Source organism: Helicoverpa armigera, chromosome 29 (genome assembly GCF_030705265.1).
Source record: "Helicoverpa armigera isolate CAAS_96S chromosome 29, ASM3070526v1, whole genome shotgun sequence".
Lineage (NCBI taxonomy): Eukaryota > Metazoa > Arthropoda > Insecta > Lepidoptera > Noctuidae > Helicoverpa > Helicoverpa armigera.
In genome coordinates, this window is record NC_087148.1 from 1,577,132 (window position 1) to 1,597,375 (window position 20,244).

The 20,244-nt window shown below is 42.4% G+C and overlaps 1 protein-coding gene across 1 annotated transcript in view; it reads left to right on the forward strand.

Moving 5' to 3' along the window:
* The window catches only part of LOC110378512 (ankyrin repeat domain-containing protein 50), a 109,479-nt gene that overhangs the window by 83,042 nt on the left and 6,193 nt on the right, over nucleotides 1-20,244 (forward strand). The window contains exons 26-44 of the mRNA XM_064042522.1: nucleotides 4,067-4,222; nucleotides 4,742-4,872; nucleotides 5,359-5,538; nucleotides 6,460-6,530; nucleotides 6,802-6,983; nucleotides 8,111-8,252; nucleotides 9,282-9,472; nucleotides 10,447-10,545; nucleotides 10,908-11,091; nucleotides 11,875-12,058; nucleotides 12,677-12,746; nucleotides 13,098-13,244; nucleotides 13,710-13,793; nucleotides 14,309-14,428; nucleotides 15,116-15,240; nucleotides 15,659-15,786; nucleotides 16,268-16,528; nucleotides 18,741-18,824; nucleotides 20,099-20,169. Of these exons, the coding sequence (XP_063898592.1) occupies nucleotides 4,067-4,222; nucleotides 4,742-4,872; nucleotides 5,359-5,538; nucleotides 6,460-6,530; nucleotides 6,802-6,983; nucleotides 8,111-8,252; nucleotides 9,282-9,472; nucleotides 10,447-10,545; nucleotides 10,908-11,091; nucleotides 11,875-12,058; nucleotides 12,677-12,746; nucleotides 13,098-13,244; nucleotides 13,710-13,793; nucleotides 14,309-14,428; nucleotides 15,116-15,240; nucleotides 15,659-15,786; nucleotides 16,268-16,528; nucleotides 18,741-18,824; nucleotides 20,099-20,169 (2,610 nt within the window). The remainder of the gene's footprint in view (nucleotides 1-4,066; nucleotides 4,223-4,741; nucleotides 4,873-5,358; nucleotides 5,539-6,459; nucleotides 6,531-6,801; nucleotides 6,984-8,110; nucleotides 8,253-9,281; nucleotides 9,473-10,446; nucleotides 10,546-10,907; nucleotides 11,092-11,874; nucleotides 12,059-12,676; nucleotides 12,747-13,097; nucleotides 13,245-13,709; nucleotides 13,794-14,308; nucleotides 14,429-15,115; nucleotides 15,241-15,658; nucleotides 15,787-16,267; nucleotides 16,529-18,740; nucleotides 18,825-20,098; nucleotides 20,170-20,244) is intronic.

A 20,244-nucleotide genomic window follows, 5' to 3' on the forward strand; every position in this document is an offset into this window, starting at 1 on the left:
TAAATAAATATTTACATTATAAAACTAATACATATCCATTATCCATTAGTATTGTATATAGTATTTTTATTTAGTAAAGTAATTTAAGTTTGTAAATATAGTGTAATCGTTATTACTGAAAATAAATGATCAACAGCGTAATACATATCCTTAATGAAATACTAGCTTTTCCCCGCGGTTCAACCAATTGAAGGGAGAACCACTTTCTGGAACCGGGTAAAACAGTAGCCTATGTCCTTTGTTTGGGCGGTAAATGAAACCGACCTTTTGTGATTTAACGCTTGTATTTTGACAATAATTACTAAAACAACAATATTTCGTAAAATAACGATGCGTTTCGTTCGAGGGAAAAAATGGCAGTATAGTTCACTGGAACCCCCCCCACACACGTCGCCCCGCGTAGCCGTTCCGTTTCACTCGGGTTGCGTTCCGGCGTAGACATCCTTTCTTAGGCTCTCGACTATCTGTGCACTAAATTTTATTTTAATTAATTCAGCCCGACAGACTTATTTTTTTGCAAATAAGCAAATAGAAACATAACAACAATAAGCATGATAGAAACATTTAGAATCGCGAGAGGTACTTAAATTATATTAATAGCAATAGGATTTTTATAGCTTTTATTATATTTCTAACAAACAACACCCTGTATACAATTTACAATCACATTTTATCAATGTAACTGACCTGACTGACTGACTGTATTCCTTCAAACAATGATTGCAATAATTATTATTTTTAATTTTATTATCATATCCTGTCCGGTCGATGGAAAACTAGGTGGATTCCGCGGGTTTCACTGGCCTTTTTTATTAAATTGCTAATACTTAAGGTAACTAAAAATCATGAAACAAAGTCGCCTTATCTGTTAGTGATAAGGTCAAAAATAACTGTACGGATTTTCATGTGGCTTGCAATAAATATTCATGAGGAACATTTTAATTAGGTACTTGCCGCAACTACATAAAATGTATGACTGAAATATTTTTTCATAAAGGCCACAGTAGTTTATGACATAAGTACAAAAGAGTCGAAAAAATATTACAATCTGCCTACCCTTTCCTAATCATGTTGGGGTCGGAATCTAGTCTCACCATGTATATCTGAGTTAGCGGTGTTTTACAATCGAACAATTAAAACCTTTATTATAATATTGACAGACAAACAGACAAACCAATAAAATATTAGCTACTAATAACAATTACCACAGTTGTAGCTCTTATCTCAATACAAATAAAGTCTAAATTATGACTAATTAGTTCTCAGGAAAATTGTAGCTACATACATTCAGTTGCTCACTATATTTTGTGTTGTAAACACCTATAGTATGTTTCAAGTGATTTTAAAATAAAGTATTATTGTTTCGTATTTTTTTTATACTAAAAAGAATATTTTTGAGAAAAAATAATAATAAGTGGATCTGTAAAATCAGTAATACTGACAACCAGTCATACCAAGGGGTATTGGGTTGCCCGGGTAACTGGGTTGAGGAGATCAGATAGGCAGTCCTTGTAAAACACTGGTACTCAGCAGCAGCCGGTTAGACTGGAAGCCGACCCCAACATAGTTGAGAAAAGGCTCGGCCGATGATGAAAAGTTTTTGGTACTAAAATTGGATATGTTTTAGAAAATATTTTAAAGTTTTTTTGTAATTGGTTCCATTTATGTGTAAATGTTACTGGATTTTGGAGTTTTTAAGTGAAACAATATTTATAGTTTTGTGATTTATCTAAGTGGAGTGTAAATAGTTTCCTGTGTGTGTCATATTTGTTCTTCTTAAAAGATAATCTGATTTGTGATAGTGATAAAAGAAATGACAAAACTCAAGCATTTTACTTACTCTGTAAATTTTTGAAGTATTTGCAAAACGGAGACGTGAAATCAGTGATATTTTCATACATTTTTGGATCTTAAAAAATATGTATTTACAAATTGGTGGTTCTAAAATATAAACTTCCGAATTGACTTGAATTGAGAAACTCCATTTTGTCGATCGATAACTTGCAAATGTGTTACTGGACTGTGTAGTAAAAGAACCTCCTCTTTTTGTGAAGTCGTGTAATTACTTTTAGTGTTATAGGACTGTGTATTGAAAATAACTTAGTGGATACTTAAAATATACTTTTCAAAGTTTAACAAGTAAATGTTAACCCGATGTTAACCGACATAGAAATAATGTACAGCAGTATAATGTCGAATGTGGAAAATATGGAGTATTTGTACTATAATCATTATCAGCAATTATTGGGTGAGTAGAAACTTTACTAAGATAAGGCACCGTTTATTTGTTGATTGATTTTACCACGTGTTTTGTTTTTAATGATAGAGCATACTCGTTTTTTGGGGCGGGAAATCATCAGATTATCTCTTGCTGTTTTACTGACTTAAACTAGCTTCGTTCTTTTTGGAGCACTCTATAGATATTAAGAGTTCTTGGCTGTATAACAGCTGTAGGTATGGGTCAATCAATCATAAGGTTAAGTAACGCTTGGTGCGGTCAGTCCGTGGAATGACCATCTTGTCATGATGAGTTCCTCCGTGTTTCAGATGGCACGTTACATTGGTGGGTCCCGGCTGTCATTTAAACATATTTAGTAGTCGTTAAGGGAAGTCAGGAGCTTGGAAGTCATACAACCAGTCTTAGCGAGGGATATCGGGTTACTAGGTTGTTCAGGGTTGGAACATACATAGGGATATCATCGGCTATTGGAAAATCCTATTACTTAAAACTAAGAATCCTCTAAACTCTAAGGGTTGAAACAAACATAGGAATACCATCGGCTATTGAAAAACCCGTAGTCAATAATTAAGACTGCTCTAAAAATAACTATTCATATACAACTTCTTCCTCCTTACATATGGCTATTTACCCGACCGATTAAACTATTGACGCAAATAACATATTACTAAGCAATTACTGACGTCTTTTGTAGAAAAAATGGGACATGTAATATTGCCTAATGACAGTGGGGAAAATTAAGTACTTTTCCCGGTAAAAAAGAAAAATAATGTAGGGATTTAAAGGTTATTTTTCAATGCGAAAGTAACTCTCGACAGTCTAACACGTTTTCACGCCAGTACAACCGAATGGATTTGAACGTTTGGTACACAAATAGTTAAGAGCCTGAGAAGGGACATTGGACATTACTTTTTAGCCGGTTGCGTTAAGTGGTTCTCCCGGTACGTGGGTGAAACCTCTGAGGAGTATGGGAAGTAGTTCCATTAGGATTTTGGGAAAAGGGCCAAGTCTTCATAATGCTGGATGAAAATTAGGTTTTGTAAAAAGATTTTTTAATCAATTTAGGGTGTGTCCAAATATGTACTTTCTTTATTTCTATATTCGCATTTACTATAGGTACTAATTACGATAAGTTATTTACTATAATCAGTAAACAGATTATCTTTACATAACATTATTGTGCATTAAAACTAGTTCACACAGTTATTATCAATATTTTTGCATTTCACTTGTTATCAGTAAATATATCTTATTACAAGATTGTTATTTAAAAGATAATGCTATTTTATTTATAGGTCACATGCTTATCTGATTGGATTTATTATTTTTGTCTCATGTAATACGTTAAAATTAGGGTATTTTATCATGTCATAATTTATTTTATCACGTGTAGGCTGCGGCCTCTTCTCATCACCACGTGCGCGAGAGGCGGATTTGTGATTTCAGACTCTTTAAGTCCAGTTGTCCTCGAGATGAGTTTTATGTTGAAGAAGATGTAAACCATGCTTGTTATGAGATATAAATTAGTATATATTAATTTTAGAGTAAGATTAGTCCAAAAAGGCACTCGTAGATCGATCATAGTTTTGACCGTACTTGCGTATCAGAATTATGAAATATAAAGTCGACTCTTGTACAAAATCTTCTTTCTTATAGCACAAATATTGCCAAACTTAGCCGTAATGTTTGACTCGAAGTCAAAATGTTGAAACTTGTTCCATTTGGTCTTATTTTACTTCGAGATACACTGTGATGATGATGACTGATGGGCATAGGGCTCGCAGAAGACTGATGACACCCGTTTTAACTCTTCTATTTTTCTCGCAGCAGACCCAACGGCACTCGAAGCCATAATGCCGGAGCTCATAGCCGGTGAGAGCACTACTCACTGGCCGAGAGACCGACGCGTGCTGCGGGCTCTGCTGGAGCTGAGTCGAGCTGACTCCGTGCCTCCTGAAGCTGAGCAACAGGAGATGATGGTGAGTAGAGTGCATAATGCCAGAGTTGATAGCCGGTGAGAGCACTACTCACTGGCCGAGAGACCGACGCGTGCTGCGGGCTCTGCTGGAGCTGAGTCGAGCTGACTCCGTGCCTCCTGAAGCTGAGCAACAGGAGATGATGGTGAGGATCTTAAGGCCCGAGTCACACCAGTATAGCGGCTGTCAGCGGCGACGGAAGGAAGAAGACATTAATTGCCCCCTTACACCCGAAATCTAAACGCAGATAGCCTACAACCTGATAAACGATAAAGGCTATGTATTATACGGTGGATGAACTACTGTTACTGTTACAGCCTTTTTATCGTCCCACTGCTGGGCACAGGCCTCCTCTCACACGGAACTACTAGTCTTTATTATTTTCTGGCTAATCATTACAAGTGCTGGACCGATTTTGACAAGACTCACTGGCCTATGTCACAAAAAGTAACACAGGCCACTTTTAACAGATTTTTTAAACTATAAAGTAATTTTAACCTAACTGCTTTCCCACAGCTATCAACAGACCAGCCATTAGAGAACGAGGATGACACCACTGCTGCCAAAGAACAGGATGAGGAAATACCATTGGATCCTAACACCGTACATGAGCTAGCTGCGAAAGGTGACGAGGAGACCCTGGCTGCGCTGTTGAAGGTAGGAACTTTGACCCTAAAACCCATCGTGTTCCTTCTTAATCCCTTTATGCAAAAGAGTTGCGGTAACTCGCGCGAACAATCCCGCAGCAATTTAATAAATAAAAAAATAAATCCAATCACATATACTTTATGGTATTCTATAACAATTTGTCAAAAAAAAAGTCCTAATACATCCAGTTATTTTCGGTACAGAAATCATTTTAAGTATGAAGTACAATTTCTGCACTTGACACCTGTCAGTTCTCAATACCAGATTGTACTCATTGATCCATCTGTTAACTTTGTTCGAAAAATTGATCCATCTGTTTCCAAAAAATATAATGTTATTGTGTATGTAATATGTGTATTTAATTATTGTAATATTGTATGTGTAATATGTGTATTTAATAATTTTCTCTATAAGCCAGTATTACAGCGTATATTTAAATGTGATTAGGTTTGACATACTCTGTATATGAATAAACGGTTTTTGGTATATCCCCAGCGTTACCCCGGGCTAGTAGACGCAACAGACGCTACAGGCGGCACGGCGTTACACGCGGCGGCTCGCGGCGGCCGCGCCCACGCCGCCGCACTGCTGCTGCGAGCCGGCGCCCGCCCCGACGCTGCCGATGCTGACGGCTGGAGCCCGCTCAGGGCTGCGGCCTGGGCTGGACATACTGAGGTGGGTACTGCACTATACCCCGGTCTAGTAGACGCAACCGACGCTACAGGCGGCACGGCGCTACACGCAGCGGCTCGCGGCGGCCGCGCCCACGCCGCCGCGCTGCTGCTGCGAGCTGGCGCCCGCCCCGACGCTGCTGATGCTGACGGCTGGAGCCCGCTCAGGGCTGCGGCCTGGGCTGGACACACTGAGGTGGGTACTGCAGACCCCGGGCTAGTAGACGCGACAGACGCTACCGGCGGCACGGCGTTACACGCGGCGGCACGCGGCGGCCGCGCCCACGCCGCCGCGCTGCTGCTGCGAGCCGGCGCCCGCCCCGACGCCGCTGATGCTGACGGCTGGAGCCCGCTCAGGGCTGCGGCCTGGGCTGGACATACTGAGGTGGGTACTGCAGACCCCGGGCTAGTAGACGCGACAGACGCCTAGCTTTTTACCCAACTATATATATTTAAGTCGGCTTCTAATCTAGTCGCAGCTGATAACCAGATTACATGAAGGGACTGTGTAACTGATCTACTCGAAGTTACTCCTAAGTTACTTCAGCTAATCTAGTCTACCAAATTACTCTTTAGCAAGATATTTTGTCATGTAGCATCTAAGCGAGATGCTCATAAGCACACTACGCAGGCCTGAATAGGACTGTGTTTAATAAAAATGCTTCAGCAAGATTGTAAAAGTATTGTAATCTGTCAGACTATTTTGACGGAGAAAAATTAATAAAATATAAAATAAAACACACACACAAAAAGTTCCGACTATACAGGTTTTAGTCCGCCACAGTCAAAATTTCTGATGTTCAAGATGGAACATTTCGCGAATTGGACCAAAAGCAAACTAGACCTTATTTGGTTTTGACATTGGTCTAATTAAACTGCCTTTAGAACAACTTATCAAGATTCTGAATATATTTGTTGTTTTCAGGTTGTGGAAGTTCTACTGGAATTCGGCTGTGACGTAGATTGCGTAGACGCAGATAACAGAACTGCTTTAAGGTATGTTGGTACATGTTATTCTGTTAGTTCAATCGTTTTCCAATTGTTAATAATTATGTGATTTTAAGTCGTTTTTTATAATAATAAGCTGTTTTTTTTTATTCCGCGGTTTGTTTTACTATTATATTATGATTTAAAATTTTAACCCTTTCCCAATTTTGCCGATATTTTTTTAACAACACGCATAGGTTTTTGATGATGACCCATCTATCTATCATGTTATGTTCAAAATTGTGACTATTTATCTGTAAAATCCCCTATTCCTACCCAGAGCGGCAGCCTGGTCAGGCCACGAGGCCGTGGTCTCCCGTCTCCTAGCCGCCGGGGCCGACCCCGACAAGGCGGACGCGGAAGGCCGGACCCCCCTCATAGCGGCCGCGTACATGGGCCATGCGGACATCGTGAGGGCCCTGCTAGATGCTGGCGCTGAGATCGATCATGCTGATGATGATGGTGAGTAGTTAGGGGGCCTTTAAGGGGTCTTTAGGGGGCCTTCCACCCTTCAAGGGGCCCCGTATCTATGATGATGGTGATAGTGAGTAGTTAGGGGGTCTTTGGGAGTGTCTAGGGGCCTTCCACCCTTTACGAGGCCTCGTACCTATAATGATGAGGATAGTTAGGGGGTCTTTAGCGGGCCTCGCATTCTATGAGGCCTCGTATCTACATGGGCTACGAGGCCGTGGTCTCCCGTCTCCTAGCCGCCGGGGCCGACCCCGACAAAGCGGACGCGGAAGGCCGCACCCCCCTCATAGCGGCCGCGTACATGGGCCACGCGGACATCGTGAGAGCCCTGTTGGATGCTGGGGCTGAGATCGATCATGCTGATGATGATGGTGAGTAGTTAGGGTGTCTCTTAAGGCCTTGTGGTGTCTATGAGGTTGCGTGGTGTCTATGAGGCCTCGAAGTGTCTATGAGGCCTCGTAGGGTCTATGAGGCCTCAAGTGACTATGAGGCCTCGAGGTGTCTAGTAGGCTTCGTGGTGTCTATGAGGCCTCGAGGTGTCTATGAGGCCTCGTACATGGGCCATGAGGCCGTGGTCTCCCGTCTCCTAGCCGCCGGGGCCGACCCCGACAAAGCGGATGCGGAAGGCCGAACCCCCATAGCGGCCGCGTACATGGGCCATGCGGACATCGTGAGGGCCTTGCTAGATGCTGGGGCTGAGATCGATCATGCTGATGATGATGGTGAGTGGCCGAGATCGATCATGCTGATGATGATGGTGGGGTCTTTAAGGTGTGTTTAGGGGCTTTCTACCTTTACGAGGCATCTTACCTATGATGATGATGATGGTGAGTAGTCTTTAGCAGGCCTCCTACTTATACATGAGGCCTACAGACTAAGTTAGGGGGTCTACAGGCCGCTCGTCGTCTACGAGGCCTCGTTCATGGGCCACGAGGCCGTGGTCTCCCGTCTCTTCGCCGCCGGGGCCGACCCCGACAAAGCGGACGCGGAAGGCCGGATTTAGATTTTCAGATTGTAATTATAACCCGCCATATAACATTACGGCTAGCCGTGATCCAGGCTTCTAAAGCGTTCCACATTCTTTCTTCTTTTTCTTCAACCCTTGTTCTCCCCTACAGGTCGCACAGCGCTCTCAGTAGCCTCTCTCTGCGCGAGTGGCTGCGCTTGCGCCGCGCTGCTACTGGAGCGAGGGGCGGACGTCTCGCGAGCTGATCGCGACAGAGCCACGCCGCTGTTGGTAGCTGCTTTTGAGGGCCATACGTATGTATTTTGTTTTATTATGTATGTATAGTTATCGGCACGAATCTTGAGCTCTGACCTTGTAAACAAAATAAATTCTCTTTATTATATAATTTCTACAAAGGTATAGTTATCGGCACGAATCTCGAGCTCTGACCTACATCTGCGCAGAAGTGATTTATTAGCAAAGAGTCAATCCCGAGTGACGGCTATGACGCGATGCACTGCGGGCCAATCACCGCTTTAGCCTCACTTCATACCACAAAAGGGACCCAATAAATTACTTCTGCGCAGGTGAAGGTTCGCAGAGCTCAAGATTCGTGCCGATGATTATACTTGGTTTTGTTTAGCAGGGATATGTATTTTTTTTTCTCATTTGGCGGTTAATTGTAAAGTGGTATTGTAAATGGGACGGACATTTAATTCTCTTTTAGCAGTATGATTTTGTACAAAAAAAGCTGGTAGCCGGCGCCGATCTATCGCGGGTCCATTCCTCGCCATAGCCTCGCGATACTTTAGGGTCCGTTCAGACAGACCTGCTCAGAGAGGAAAGCAAATTCTTAACACGTTAAAAATCGAGCAGTTAGTATTTGAAGTAAGGTTTATTATTGCATGTGCACTGCTTTTGACATTAAGAATGCTCGAAGGCGCTTGGTGTGAAATAAGAAAAGCCGACTGGCTCCGATCGCGTACTTTTTCTCGGTCACGCAGACGTTTGCGGGACTCCGATTATATCTTACGCAGCTGATCGGAGCCGACTCCGGTCTGTGTGAATGAATAGAAAAATGGGCGCCGATGCTCTCGAGCCGATCTATCTGAACGGTCCCTTAATCTACTTGCTTTCGTCTGGTAGATGGGCGCGCGTTATCGTTTATCACTCTACAGTTTGTGAAATTAGATGTCATGTACGTGCTTCAATCACGATTTAGTGGTCGATTAGATTTCGACGGAACTTCGACAGTAATATAGCTTCATAATTTTTTTTCAAATTTTCCTTTTCACCCATGTTTAGGGAGTTCTTTATTTCACATAATTTCTCCCTTTTTTTAGCGAGATCTGCGAGCTGCTCTTGGAGGCAGAGGCGGACCCGGAGGCGGGCGACGCGGCGGGCCGGACGGCGCTGTGGGCCGCCGCCGCCGCCGGCCACGCGCGGGCGCTGCGCCTGCTGCTGTTCTGGGGCGCCTGCGTCGACAACATGGACGCTGACGGACGCACTGTGCTGAGCGTGGCGGCGGCACAAGGTGAGTGTGTAGTGAACTCTGCGGCTCGTGAGGTACAGCCTGGTGACGGACGGACGGACGGCGCTGTGGGCCGCCGCCGCCGCCGGCCACGCGCGGGCGCTGCGCCTGCTGCTGTTCTGGGGCGCCTGCGTCGACAACATGGACGCTGACGGACGCACTGTGCTGAGCGTGGCGGCGGCACAAGGTGAGTGTGTAGTGAACTCTGCGGCTCGTGAGGTACAGCCTGGTGACGGACGGACGGACGGCGCTGTGGGCCGCCGCCGCCGCCGGCCACGCGGGCGCTGCGCCTGCTGCTGTTCTGGGGCGCCTGCGTCGACAACATGGACGCTGACGGACGCACTGTGCTGAGCGTGGCGGCGGCACAAGGTGAGTGTGTAGTGAACTCTGCGGCTCGTGAGGTACAGCCTGGTGACGGACGGACGGACGCGAGCTGCCTCGAGGCAGAGGCGGATCCGAGGCTCGACAAGACAGCTAAGCGACTGAGAGTTTGCAACACTCATCCCAGCGCTGAGAGATGATACCCGGTCATCGTAGGCATGTATCTATGGGCAGTGAATTCGGGTGGCTCATCGTCTCTCCGTCTGTATAGACAGCAGACCCGTGTCGGCGGTGCTCGTTGTTCCACGCGCTCCTCAAAGAGATGTCAGCAACCCCAGCGGGGTCTGCCGGGGCTGCGGGATTGTTCGAAAGAGTTACCGCGACCCTGGTACATAAAAGCCATACGACAGAACACGATGGGGTTTTAAAGAGTCTGACATTCTCTCAAGCTGCTCACATTTCTCATAGAAGACGTGGTCCAAAACAGCACTTCTTAAACAATAATCAGCCCCAAAACGCCCACTCTTCGACACTTCCCATGTGTTTTTGCTTTGAAGAAGTGACGCATGAAATTCCGCAGCTACACCACAGGTCCCGTTTTGCCTTTAGGTTTGAAATTCTAAAAATAGACTAAAATCTTTGTATTTTGTTCCTAGGTAACGTCGAAGTAGTGAGACAGTTGTTAGACCGGGGGCTGGATGAACATCATAGAGATAATTCCGGATGGACGCCGCTACATTATGCTGCTTTTGAAGGTAATATTGGACTTATTACATGTATGGTTAATTTTTTTATATACCTAAACAATAAATATAACGCGATTTCACCGACCTCCCGGGAGAACCACTTTCAGCAACCGGAAAAAAAAACCCTGGAAAACAAATTGGTGGCGGAATAAACATATCTGCATCCTCCGACCTATAGACCAATGCACATATTACTTTTTTTAAGTCAGTTTTATGCTATTTTAAGTTTTTGAGAAGAAAGTTTTCGTTTGAGTGTCATAGTCATAAAATTGTTAAATTATAACGAAAAGACAAAAATGTATATAATGAATGTGTAATATTTTTTTTCTTCAATACAGTATAATTATATTTCCATTCTTCGTTTTTCCTAGGCCACATAGAAGTCTGCGAAGCTTTACTAGAAGCCGGCGCGAAAGTCGACGAAGCCGACAACGACGGCAAAGGACCCCTCATGCTAGCTGCCCAGGAAGGTCACCACAAGCTGGTGGAAATCCTCATAGACCAGTGGGATGCGAGGGTGGAACAGCGAGCTCATGATGGGAAGACGGCTTTCAGGTGAGGATATCATCTCAAAGGTTTTTATTTCATATGGACCTATTACAGGTGCTTAAGGAACGTCAATTGGAGCACGGTTCCAAAGAGTGGGTCTTATGGAGAAGAATGGACAAGAAACTCCATAGACAATCTTTTCAGAAAAGAACAGTTTACAATATTAAATAGGCTGCTTTTTCCATTTGCCTAGTCTTTGCCATGTACCTTTTCCATCTGCATAGCCTTGTCCCAACAATGATGGGATCGGCTTCCAGTCTAACAGTATGCAGCTGAGTACCAGTGTGCCACAAGGAGCGACTGCCTAACTGACCTCCTCAACCCAGTTACCCGGGCAACTCAATACCTCTTGGTAAGACTTTCTGGCTTGTATGAATTGAGCAAAATTATTGAATGAGGGAAAGTCACCATAAACTGGTGGAAATCCTCATAGACCAGTGACCTCTTTCGCCGTGAAAACGTATCTTTGTGGCATTATATTTGTATTTCATATATTTTGCGGTTTGACCTCATCTTTTGAGTCATTATGTAGTCCCAAGTTCACCTTGCAATCTTATTCTTGTTTTTTTTTGTGATAAATCATCATCGAATGACCTCTTTCGCCGTGGGTGCTGCGTGAGTGAGTATCAGACTCTCAACATGTTCCTTCTTAAGCCCTTTACGAACCAGGGCCGCTGTAACTCTTTCCAACATCCCGCAGGCCTGGCATGCTTTGCCCTGCTGTGGAATGCTGACTCAGAAATCTTATATCTTGGCCTTCTAACCATCATATTACCGCTTACCCCACAGACTAGCAGCACTAGAAGGCCACATAGAGACAGTAGCAGCCCTGTACGCGCGGGGCGCGGTAGTGGACGCGTTGGACGCGGACCGGCGCAGCACCCTGTACGTGCTGGCGCTCGACAACCGCCTGCCCATGGCGCGGTACCTGCTCACGCAGTGCCGGGCGCAGGCGGATACTACTGATAGCGAGGTATGGGACAGGGATGGGGCTAGGCCGGTACCTATGCTGCCCAGGGACTGAGCACAGAGTTAGGAGAATCGTAGAACACGACCAAGTTTCTAAGTTACACAGCTCATTCTAATTAGTAGTATTTATGACTAAAATTAAAAACAAAAATGCTCAAAACACTTTGTTTTTAAGGGGTTTAATATGGTCTAGAGTCCAAATCTGCATGTGATACTACTTGCGGCAGGATTGACCATATTACATATCAAGCAATTTTGTTTATTTGTAATAGCAGCTGAACCTTACTGAACCATTTTGATTTCGAGAGTAAAATATTCCATGATAAAACAAATATTTCACTTTTATATTTTATGTGCTCATCAAAATTATCACCTTTAAAAATCATATTTATGTTATTCAGCGAATAAAAGGTAACATGGGGCCCGCGATAACATTTCCTACGGGCCCCAGCACTTGCCTAGTACGGCCCTGATTCACACCAAAAGCCGAATTAAGTTAGACAAAAAGTTTTTTTTAATATACATACTAGAAATTATTGCTGTCATTTCTCAAAGACACCCATCCCATGTTATAGGAAACTACGTATATTTAAACTAATATTTATTTATTATTTTGGTTTAGGGCCGAACACCTTTGCACGTGTCAGCGTGGCAGGGACATACGGATATGGTCAACCTACTGATCAAAGTTGGTGAGTTCAAATGACAATATAATGATTTATTTATCTCTTATGTTTATTGTAGGTATATAAGGGCGCGAGGGATCTACTTCACGCACCTGGATAAAAAGTAATCTGTTTAAAATTCTGATATAAAACCTATGATACTACTGAGTGTCATCAAAACCCATTATGTAGTTTTTTGTGAGGAACGAAATACATTCAAATTGGAAAATAGGTACGTGGAAAATAGATTTAAGTGTGATATTCATATTCAAGTCATTATTTTTATTTCAAATAGGCTTATGAAAGCTCTTTCGAAACGTTAAACGTTATATTAGGTAGGCAACGCATACTCTACTAGCACATTATTATCTACTTCAGGCGGTGCAGCAGTAGACGGCAGAGACAGATGCCGTAGAACGGCCCTCCATGCGGCAGCCTGGAGGGGCCGCGTCAACGTGCTGCGAGCCTTACTCGACCAGGGAGCCGATCCCGCGGCTGTGTGTACTCAAGGCGCTACACCACTGGGTAAGTCAAAAAAATTCAAAGTAGGCTGAAAACCAGCACTCTTCGAAAAACTAGCTTCCGCCCGCGGCTTCGCCCGCGTAATGTAGATGTTTAACTGCAAAAGTTTCGATTCAAATCATCCTTTAAAAACTTTAACCACCTTATTATAAAAGGTGGTTTTAAGAAGTACCCGCTTTAGTAACAGCTTTAGTCCATTGATTACCCGCTTTAGTTCGGGAAGGTGGTACAAAAGCCGGTACTTTTTTTAAACCACGTTTTATGATAAGGTGGAATGCATAAAAACATCTACGTCTTAACTTGAACTTAAAAAATGTCAAGGAAAGGGTTTATAAAATTGTTTTTTCTTCGCGCCGACATTTTGGCGGGGAATAGTCTCCTACATATTAATTTTACATACATACATTAACAAATAAATCTATAAATAAAGTAAATAATGATAATAATTATGAATTTATGTTTGCTCAGGTATCGCGGCTCAAGAAGGACATGAAGAATGTGTGTTGTGGCTTCTACAGCATGGAGCCGATCCATTGCAAGCTGATCATTGCGGTAAGTCTAGTAAACACTAACTTAGGTATTATTTGGTATATTTTAGAAGGATTAACACAGGTTGCTTATTTAAATGTATATTTATTTTATACTTAGGTATTCAATTCAAATAACCGAGAATCTATACATACATATAATAAAATGATAGGAAAGTCAAAACTGTACATTGAATATTTTTTTTAAAGAGTAGGTACTTGGGGGGTGACCTATAATAATAAATAAATAAAATTGAGGTCCGTGCGTCATGTATCGACTTCAAGAGGATGAAGCGATATATTAATGCTACGTTCTGTTCGAGTCAAAGTTTCTATGTACGAGAAGGGACATTTGTTTTGCATTAAGACTGGAATAACACTGATAAAGTTAGATACAAAGCGTTTTAGGAGTGTGTGTTTCTTTGGTATTTCTAGATTTTTGCGAACCAGGCCTAAAACATATTATTTCTGCTACACATGCCATTTTTTTTTTAGATTTTTGTCGGACCCAAGCCTTAATCTTACCATTCTGTTCCTCAGGCCGTACTCCAGCTAAGGTGGCGTGGCGAGCTGGTCACGCGAACATCTGCCGGCTGCTGGAGCGATGGGCGGCACCTTCAGCCCCCGCAGCCGACCTGCAGCCGCGCCCGCCCAGCGCCGGTACGTACTGAACATACTAGAAGCTGGGGTTAGGGCGACAGAGATGTGGGAAACGGATATGTAGAGAGGGATATATGACGCTAAGGATCGGCTGATGTGGGATGCCATAACTTAGAGGTGACATAGAAGTAGGTAGATGTAGAATTCCGCGGTTGTATGACGCTAAAGATATGGGAGAATTTGGGTGGCAGTGGTTGATGACGAGCTGCAGATATGCAGGTCGTTCTAGAGTTTGATGTTGGATGCTAAAGATAGAGAAAGGCATAGGTGCCTGCGATGTAGGCAGATCAATGGCGCCCGTAATGTAGCGAGCTTGAGATGGCTCCAGGAAAATGTGGCTTAGGGGGAAGGTAACAAATGAGGTAGATCGCGAGACATGAAGACCACCAGTAATGAAGTTTCCTAGGTAGCATGATAGTTTTCACTGCGCATTTCAGCCGAACACTGCAACGCTAATGTATACTAAGTATGAGCTATCTAATATAATATTTTAACGATAAGGCCGACTATTGTACTCATCTACATATGTGTGTATGATTCCATATTGTTTTTGAATTTAAAAAAAAACGCAATTAATTGTGACGTAGACGTCCTTATATAATTCTCGTTGCTCAACTTACTAATTGTCCTAATATATGCCTTATAATATACATAATTTCTTACCCAAATATTTCTCCTATCACCCAGGTTCACCAGAATACAAGCGTCGCAGCGTCCACAGCTCGAACTCGACCAAATCCTCGTCCAACATGACCGCCGGCTCCGCACGCTCGCACTCGCACCACGACCCGCCTGACACTATTGCTGAGAAGGTTAGCTCATTTATACTCTACAAAATCAAAAATCGTTTATTCAAAGTTGACTGCAAAACAACACTTTTTAAAAGACAGCCCTCAAAACGCCCACTCTTCATCACTTCCTATGTCTTTTTGCAGTAGTAACAGTTACAAGACGATACAAGCTTCTCTTTATCAGGGATATAACTAGTTGCTATGCGCGATTCAACGCTGTCCCTCGGATAAAAGCTGCTTATTTAACCCCCACCATATTCTTTCTATATTTATCCATATATTATGGCCACTTATAACTACGCGTTACCCAAATCAGATTCCTTAGCGTAACAAAGAATTTAGCGTGTTTTATAAAATTATAGCAATATTTAATGTTTGTTTAAACAAACTTCTTACCAAAATATTTGTAGCAACAATGTAATATTTCTTCTATTTCCAGCCAAACCGCGCAAATCTATCGCTATCGTTCGCCCAGCAAGTGGCGCGGTGCGGACGCGGTCGCCGAGACATTCCCGAGCACTCAGACATACCAGAGCATCACGTCGTCGAGAAAGACTCCAAGCTGAGGTAAGATAGTATACAGGTTATCCCTCGAAGTAAGGATCAAATGAGATAGAGGTATGGATAAAAGTGGGGTCATTTGTCAATATTTTGACTTCAAGTGGTCCATTCTGTTTTATTGCATCTATACTTTAATGGACACCTTGTTTTTGTCTTGGTATTATACCAGCAACTGGGCTGTTATGAAGAGTGTCTGAGGTGTAGGTCGCCAGAGTTGTAAATGGCCTGACATGAAGGATGCCAGAGATGTAGATCGCTAGAGATAGACGTCGCCAGAATCATAGGTCGCCAGAAACAGGGGTCTCCAGAGAACTAATTCGCAAATACTATCCCGGAACTTTAATTTTAAAGCTTTTTTAGTTTTAAGTAATGGTGCTCAAACTCAAGATTTTCACACGCACGATACAGGGAATACTACTAGTATAAATCTTTTGTGACAAATCACACTTAAAAGAAAGTCATTGTAACATTCATTTTTATTCGACAGAAGCTACCTAGCCAACGAACGCGACGCGGAACTAGTAACCTGGTCAGGAGCCGGCCGCCGCTCCAACTGGCGCGGTGACTGTTCTCCCCTCTACGCCAGCCCGCCTCGCACTCCCGTCAGTGATATCACATCCCCAACGCTTCCGTCACTGCCTACTGCGGTGTTACAGCCAGTCCTGACAGATACGCATTTCAATAGGGATACCCATATGAGGATTATTTTGGGAAGGGATAGTAAGCCGCCTCAAGATCGGAGTGAAAGGTTGGTTCAAGTATTTTTTATATTTATTTATTTATAAGTCAAAAATCATCAAATGATGAATGAGCTATGGGTTAGCAACGGTGAGGGAGTGTCAGACTCATACTGACTAAAAACCGTCGTGTTCCGTCGTAGGCCTTTTATGTACCAGGGCCGCGGTAACTCTTTCGAACAACCCGCTACTTGATAGCCGCTGTCTTACTAAGAGGTTGCCCGGGTAACTAGGTTAGAGGTTAGGTTATGTCACTTCCCCCCACCCTGCCGTCACTGCCTACTGCGGTGTTACAGCCAGTCCTGACAGATACTCATTTCAATAGGGATACCCATATGAGGATTATTTTGGGAAGGGATAGTAAGCCGCCGCAGGATCGGAGTGAAAGGTTGGTTCAAGTATTTCTTATATTTATTTATTTCTAAGTCAAAAATCATCAAATGACTCACGCTGTGGGTTACGCGCGGTGAGGGAGTGTCAGACTCTTACTGACTAATCACCGTCTTGTTCCGTCGTAGGTCTTTATGTACCAGGGCCGCGGTATCTCTTCGAACAACCCGCTACTTGATATCGGGTTGACAAACTGTCTTACTAAGAGGTTGCCGGGTAACTAGGTTAGAGAGGCTAGGTTACGTCATTTCCCCACCCTGCCGTCACTGCCTACTGCGGTGTTGCAGCCAGTCCTGACAGACACTCATTTCAATAGGGATACCCATATGAGGATTATTTTGGGAAGGGATAGTAAGCCGCCGCAGGATCGGAGTGAAAGGTTGGTTCAAGTATTTTTATATTTATTTATTTCTAAGTCAAAATCATCAAATGACTCACGCTGTGGGTTAGCAGCGGTGAGGGAGTGTCAGAATCTTACTGACTAAAAACCGTCGTGTTCCGTCGTAGGCCTTTTATGTACCAGGGCCGCGGTAACTCTTTCGAACAACCCGCTACTTGATAGCCGGTTGACAAACTGTCTTACTAAGAGGTTGCCCGGGTAACTAGGTTAGAGACTAGGTTACGTCACTTCCACCACCCTACCGTCACTGCCTACTGCGGTGCTGCAGCCAGTCCTGACTGATACGCATTTCAATAGGGATACCCATATGAGGATTATTTTGGGAAGGGATAGTAAGCCGCCACAGGATCGGAGTGAAAGGTTGGTTAAAGTTTTTTAACATGTTAGCTTTCTTACAACCGGTCTTATAAAAAGGTTGCCCGGGTAACTGGGTTGAGGAGGTACGCAGTGGCAACCCGTTAGAATCGGATCTAGTTTCCCTGAAATCAGTAACGTCCGTTTGTCGCAAAACAACTGTTTACTCTGAAATTTAACGTGAAAGTTGTTTGCCGAAAACTAACGTTTAAGTTGTTGGTGTACTTGGGCTCAAAAAACAGCCACACGGGTCGATCGATCACAAAATGTGGATGGGTGATCATCTATGACATGGGAAATCTTTCATATGAAATATTCGTGTATCGGAAGTCACGGTAAATTAGTGGGTCCCATTGGTAGGTCCGGTTGTCATTTGAACATCTTTGGCAGTCGTTATGGGTAGTCAGAAGCCAGAAAGTCTGACAACCAAAAGCAAATCATTAAATGTTCTTATTTATTGCTTCTTAAAAATAGAGGACATGCTATATATTTCCATGGTTTATTTATAAAATAGCATGTGCCTGAATTATTGGACTATATGCCTATATGTATAAAGGAAATATATCTAGAGAATGCATTATTATTTTAAGAGAACTGTTCCTGGAAGTGTAGATATGGGAATAAGATTATTTAAACATGAAATGATAAATAATAAGTAATGCTTTTGTAATGTGTTAAGTAACGCTAACATGTATATTGTATATCGTTGTATGTTTCACGGATATTCGGCTTTCGGCCTAATATACCCATATTTTGAACGTTAAAAACCTGTAGACATATTTCTGTAAAATATTATCATAATATTCTTGCAAGCCACGCGGAGTGTGTTAAGTATGAATGTGGATAGATGGAGAGGCTGAGGTAGACCGAGGAATCCAGCTTTTGGATTGATAGACTGAAATATGACATGAATAAGAAGGAAGTGGACTTTATTTAATATGACGGCTAACAGAGAGGAATGGAATTACTCTTGATATAAATCTGGATATTAGAGGCCGAATACCAAAGGCCGAAAGCCGAATACCCGTTTATTTAACTATGAAAACAAAACGCTATAGTCAAGTGTATGTGTAACATAGCGAGGTGTGGAAAGCGATGGGTCGCGTAGCGTACAACAGGCTTGTGGGCAGTTTCGGCCGCGCTAGAGGCCGAATATTTAAACAGTGAGTTCATTTAGTTTTGTAAGAGGTGTGACTGTGGGTCTTTGCAAATATTATAGAGTATTTTAAATGTCATTTTTATAATAGTTATATAGCTCCATGTAGAATAATATAACTTAAAAAAAACATTTGACCTTGACTTTGAAATTATGTATACTCGCACTAAGCTGCGATTTGAAAATAACTTTGGTTGGTTGGTTTTACCTCAAAGGGACTATGTCCATCTGTTTTGCTATTTACAAATTCATAAAACAGTTGTGCGTAAATTAAACCGAATTACTACTGACTTCAAAATAATTTCTTACTTAAAGGAAAATTAAACATTTTAAATAGAGTTAAATTTTTATACCTAACCATAATAACATAAAAATGGGTTCAAACACAAACTCTTTTTAACAACAACTTTCTAAAGATATTTGCTATATAAAAAACTTCGAATTAATGGACTCACAGTCACACCTCGGGTGTTAGCTGGGATGGCTAATTGGCTCGTGGCTGGTGATTAGGTTTCGTACCTGGGCTTCACCATCATCATCTGTCATCATCTAGCTGCTTAGCATTAGGGTCCGTTTATCAAAGAGCTCGTTAATGTCGGTCCTGCTTGTGATCTCTCCGGTGGTGTCGGATTGTCATCGCGTTCTGAGAGTGAAGGAATAGTGAGTGCACCTGTGTCCAAGCAAATGTGCGTGCACTATAATATGTCCTGCGCAGCTGGCTGATCTTCTTATACGAGAACAGCCGACAAGGCTAGGACGCCATTATTCGGCGTATTTAACAAAAAGTTTGGCTAGAATATATGTGTACATTTTATGCTGTATTTATAATATTTCTAACGTAATAATTTCATACATTCATCAGCTTGGCAGCTAAACTAATATCCACTAATTTTGGTGGTTGGTTGCACGAAACATAACATAACTAATATTGGTTTATTTATTTATACAATTATTATTAAAGTATTAACTTTGTGTAAAATACATTTTTAAATTATCATAAAATAGTGTGTTTGTAATACAAATACCTCTTTATATTTATATTAAGATAAATCTAATATTAGATATATGTATCTTTAACTATATTTTTCTGTCTAATAATTCCATTTAATATCGTTAAGTTTAATTACCTCTATATCATTATGTGTTAACTTCAGTCTCTTTTGGCAATCGGGCAAAACAATGTTCTAAGTTGTTTCTTCACATTATAAATGTAAAAATACATATGTAGGCATAAACTTTATATTTATATATAATACTAAATTAATATTTGTTTGTTCATAGCAAGAGTAAGAGGAACGGCATCGTCACAAATCCAGCGATGCGATTGGTCGCGAACGTCAGAAATGGACTTGGTAAGATCAGTAATCTATACTACAAAATTAAATTAAAATATTTCATAACCTGGAAACTAAATAATTTAGTATGAT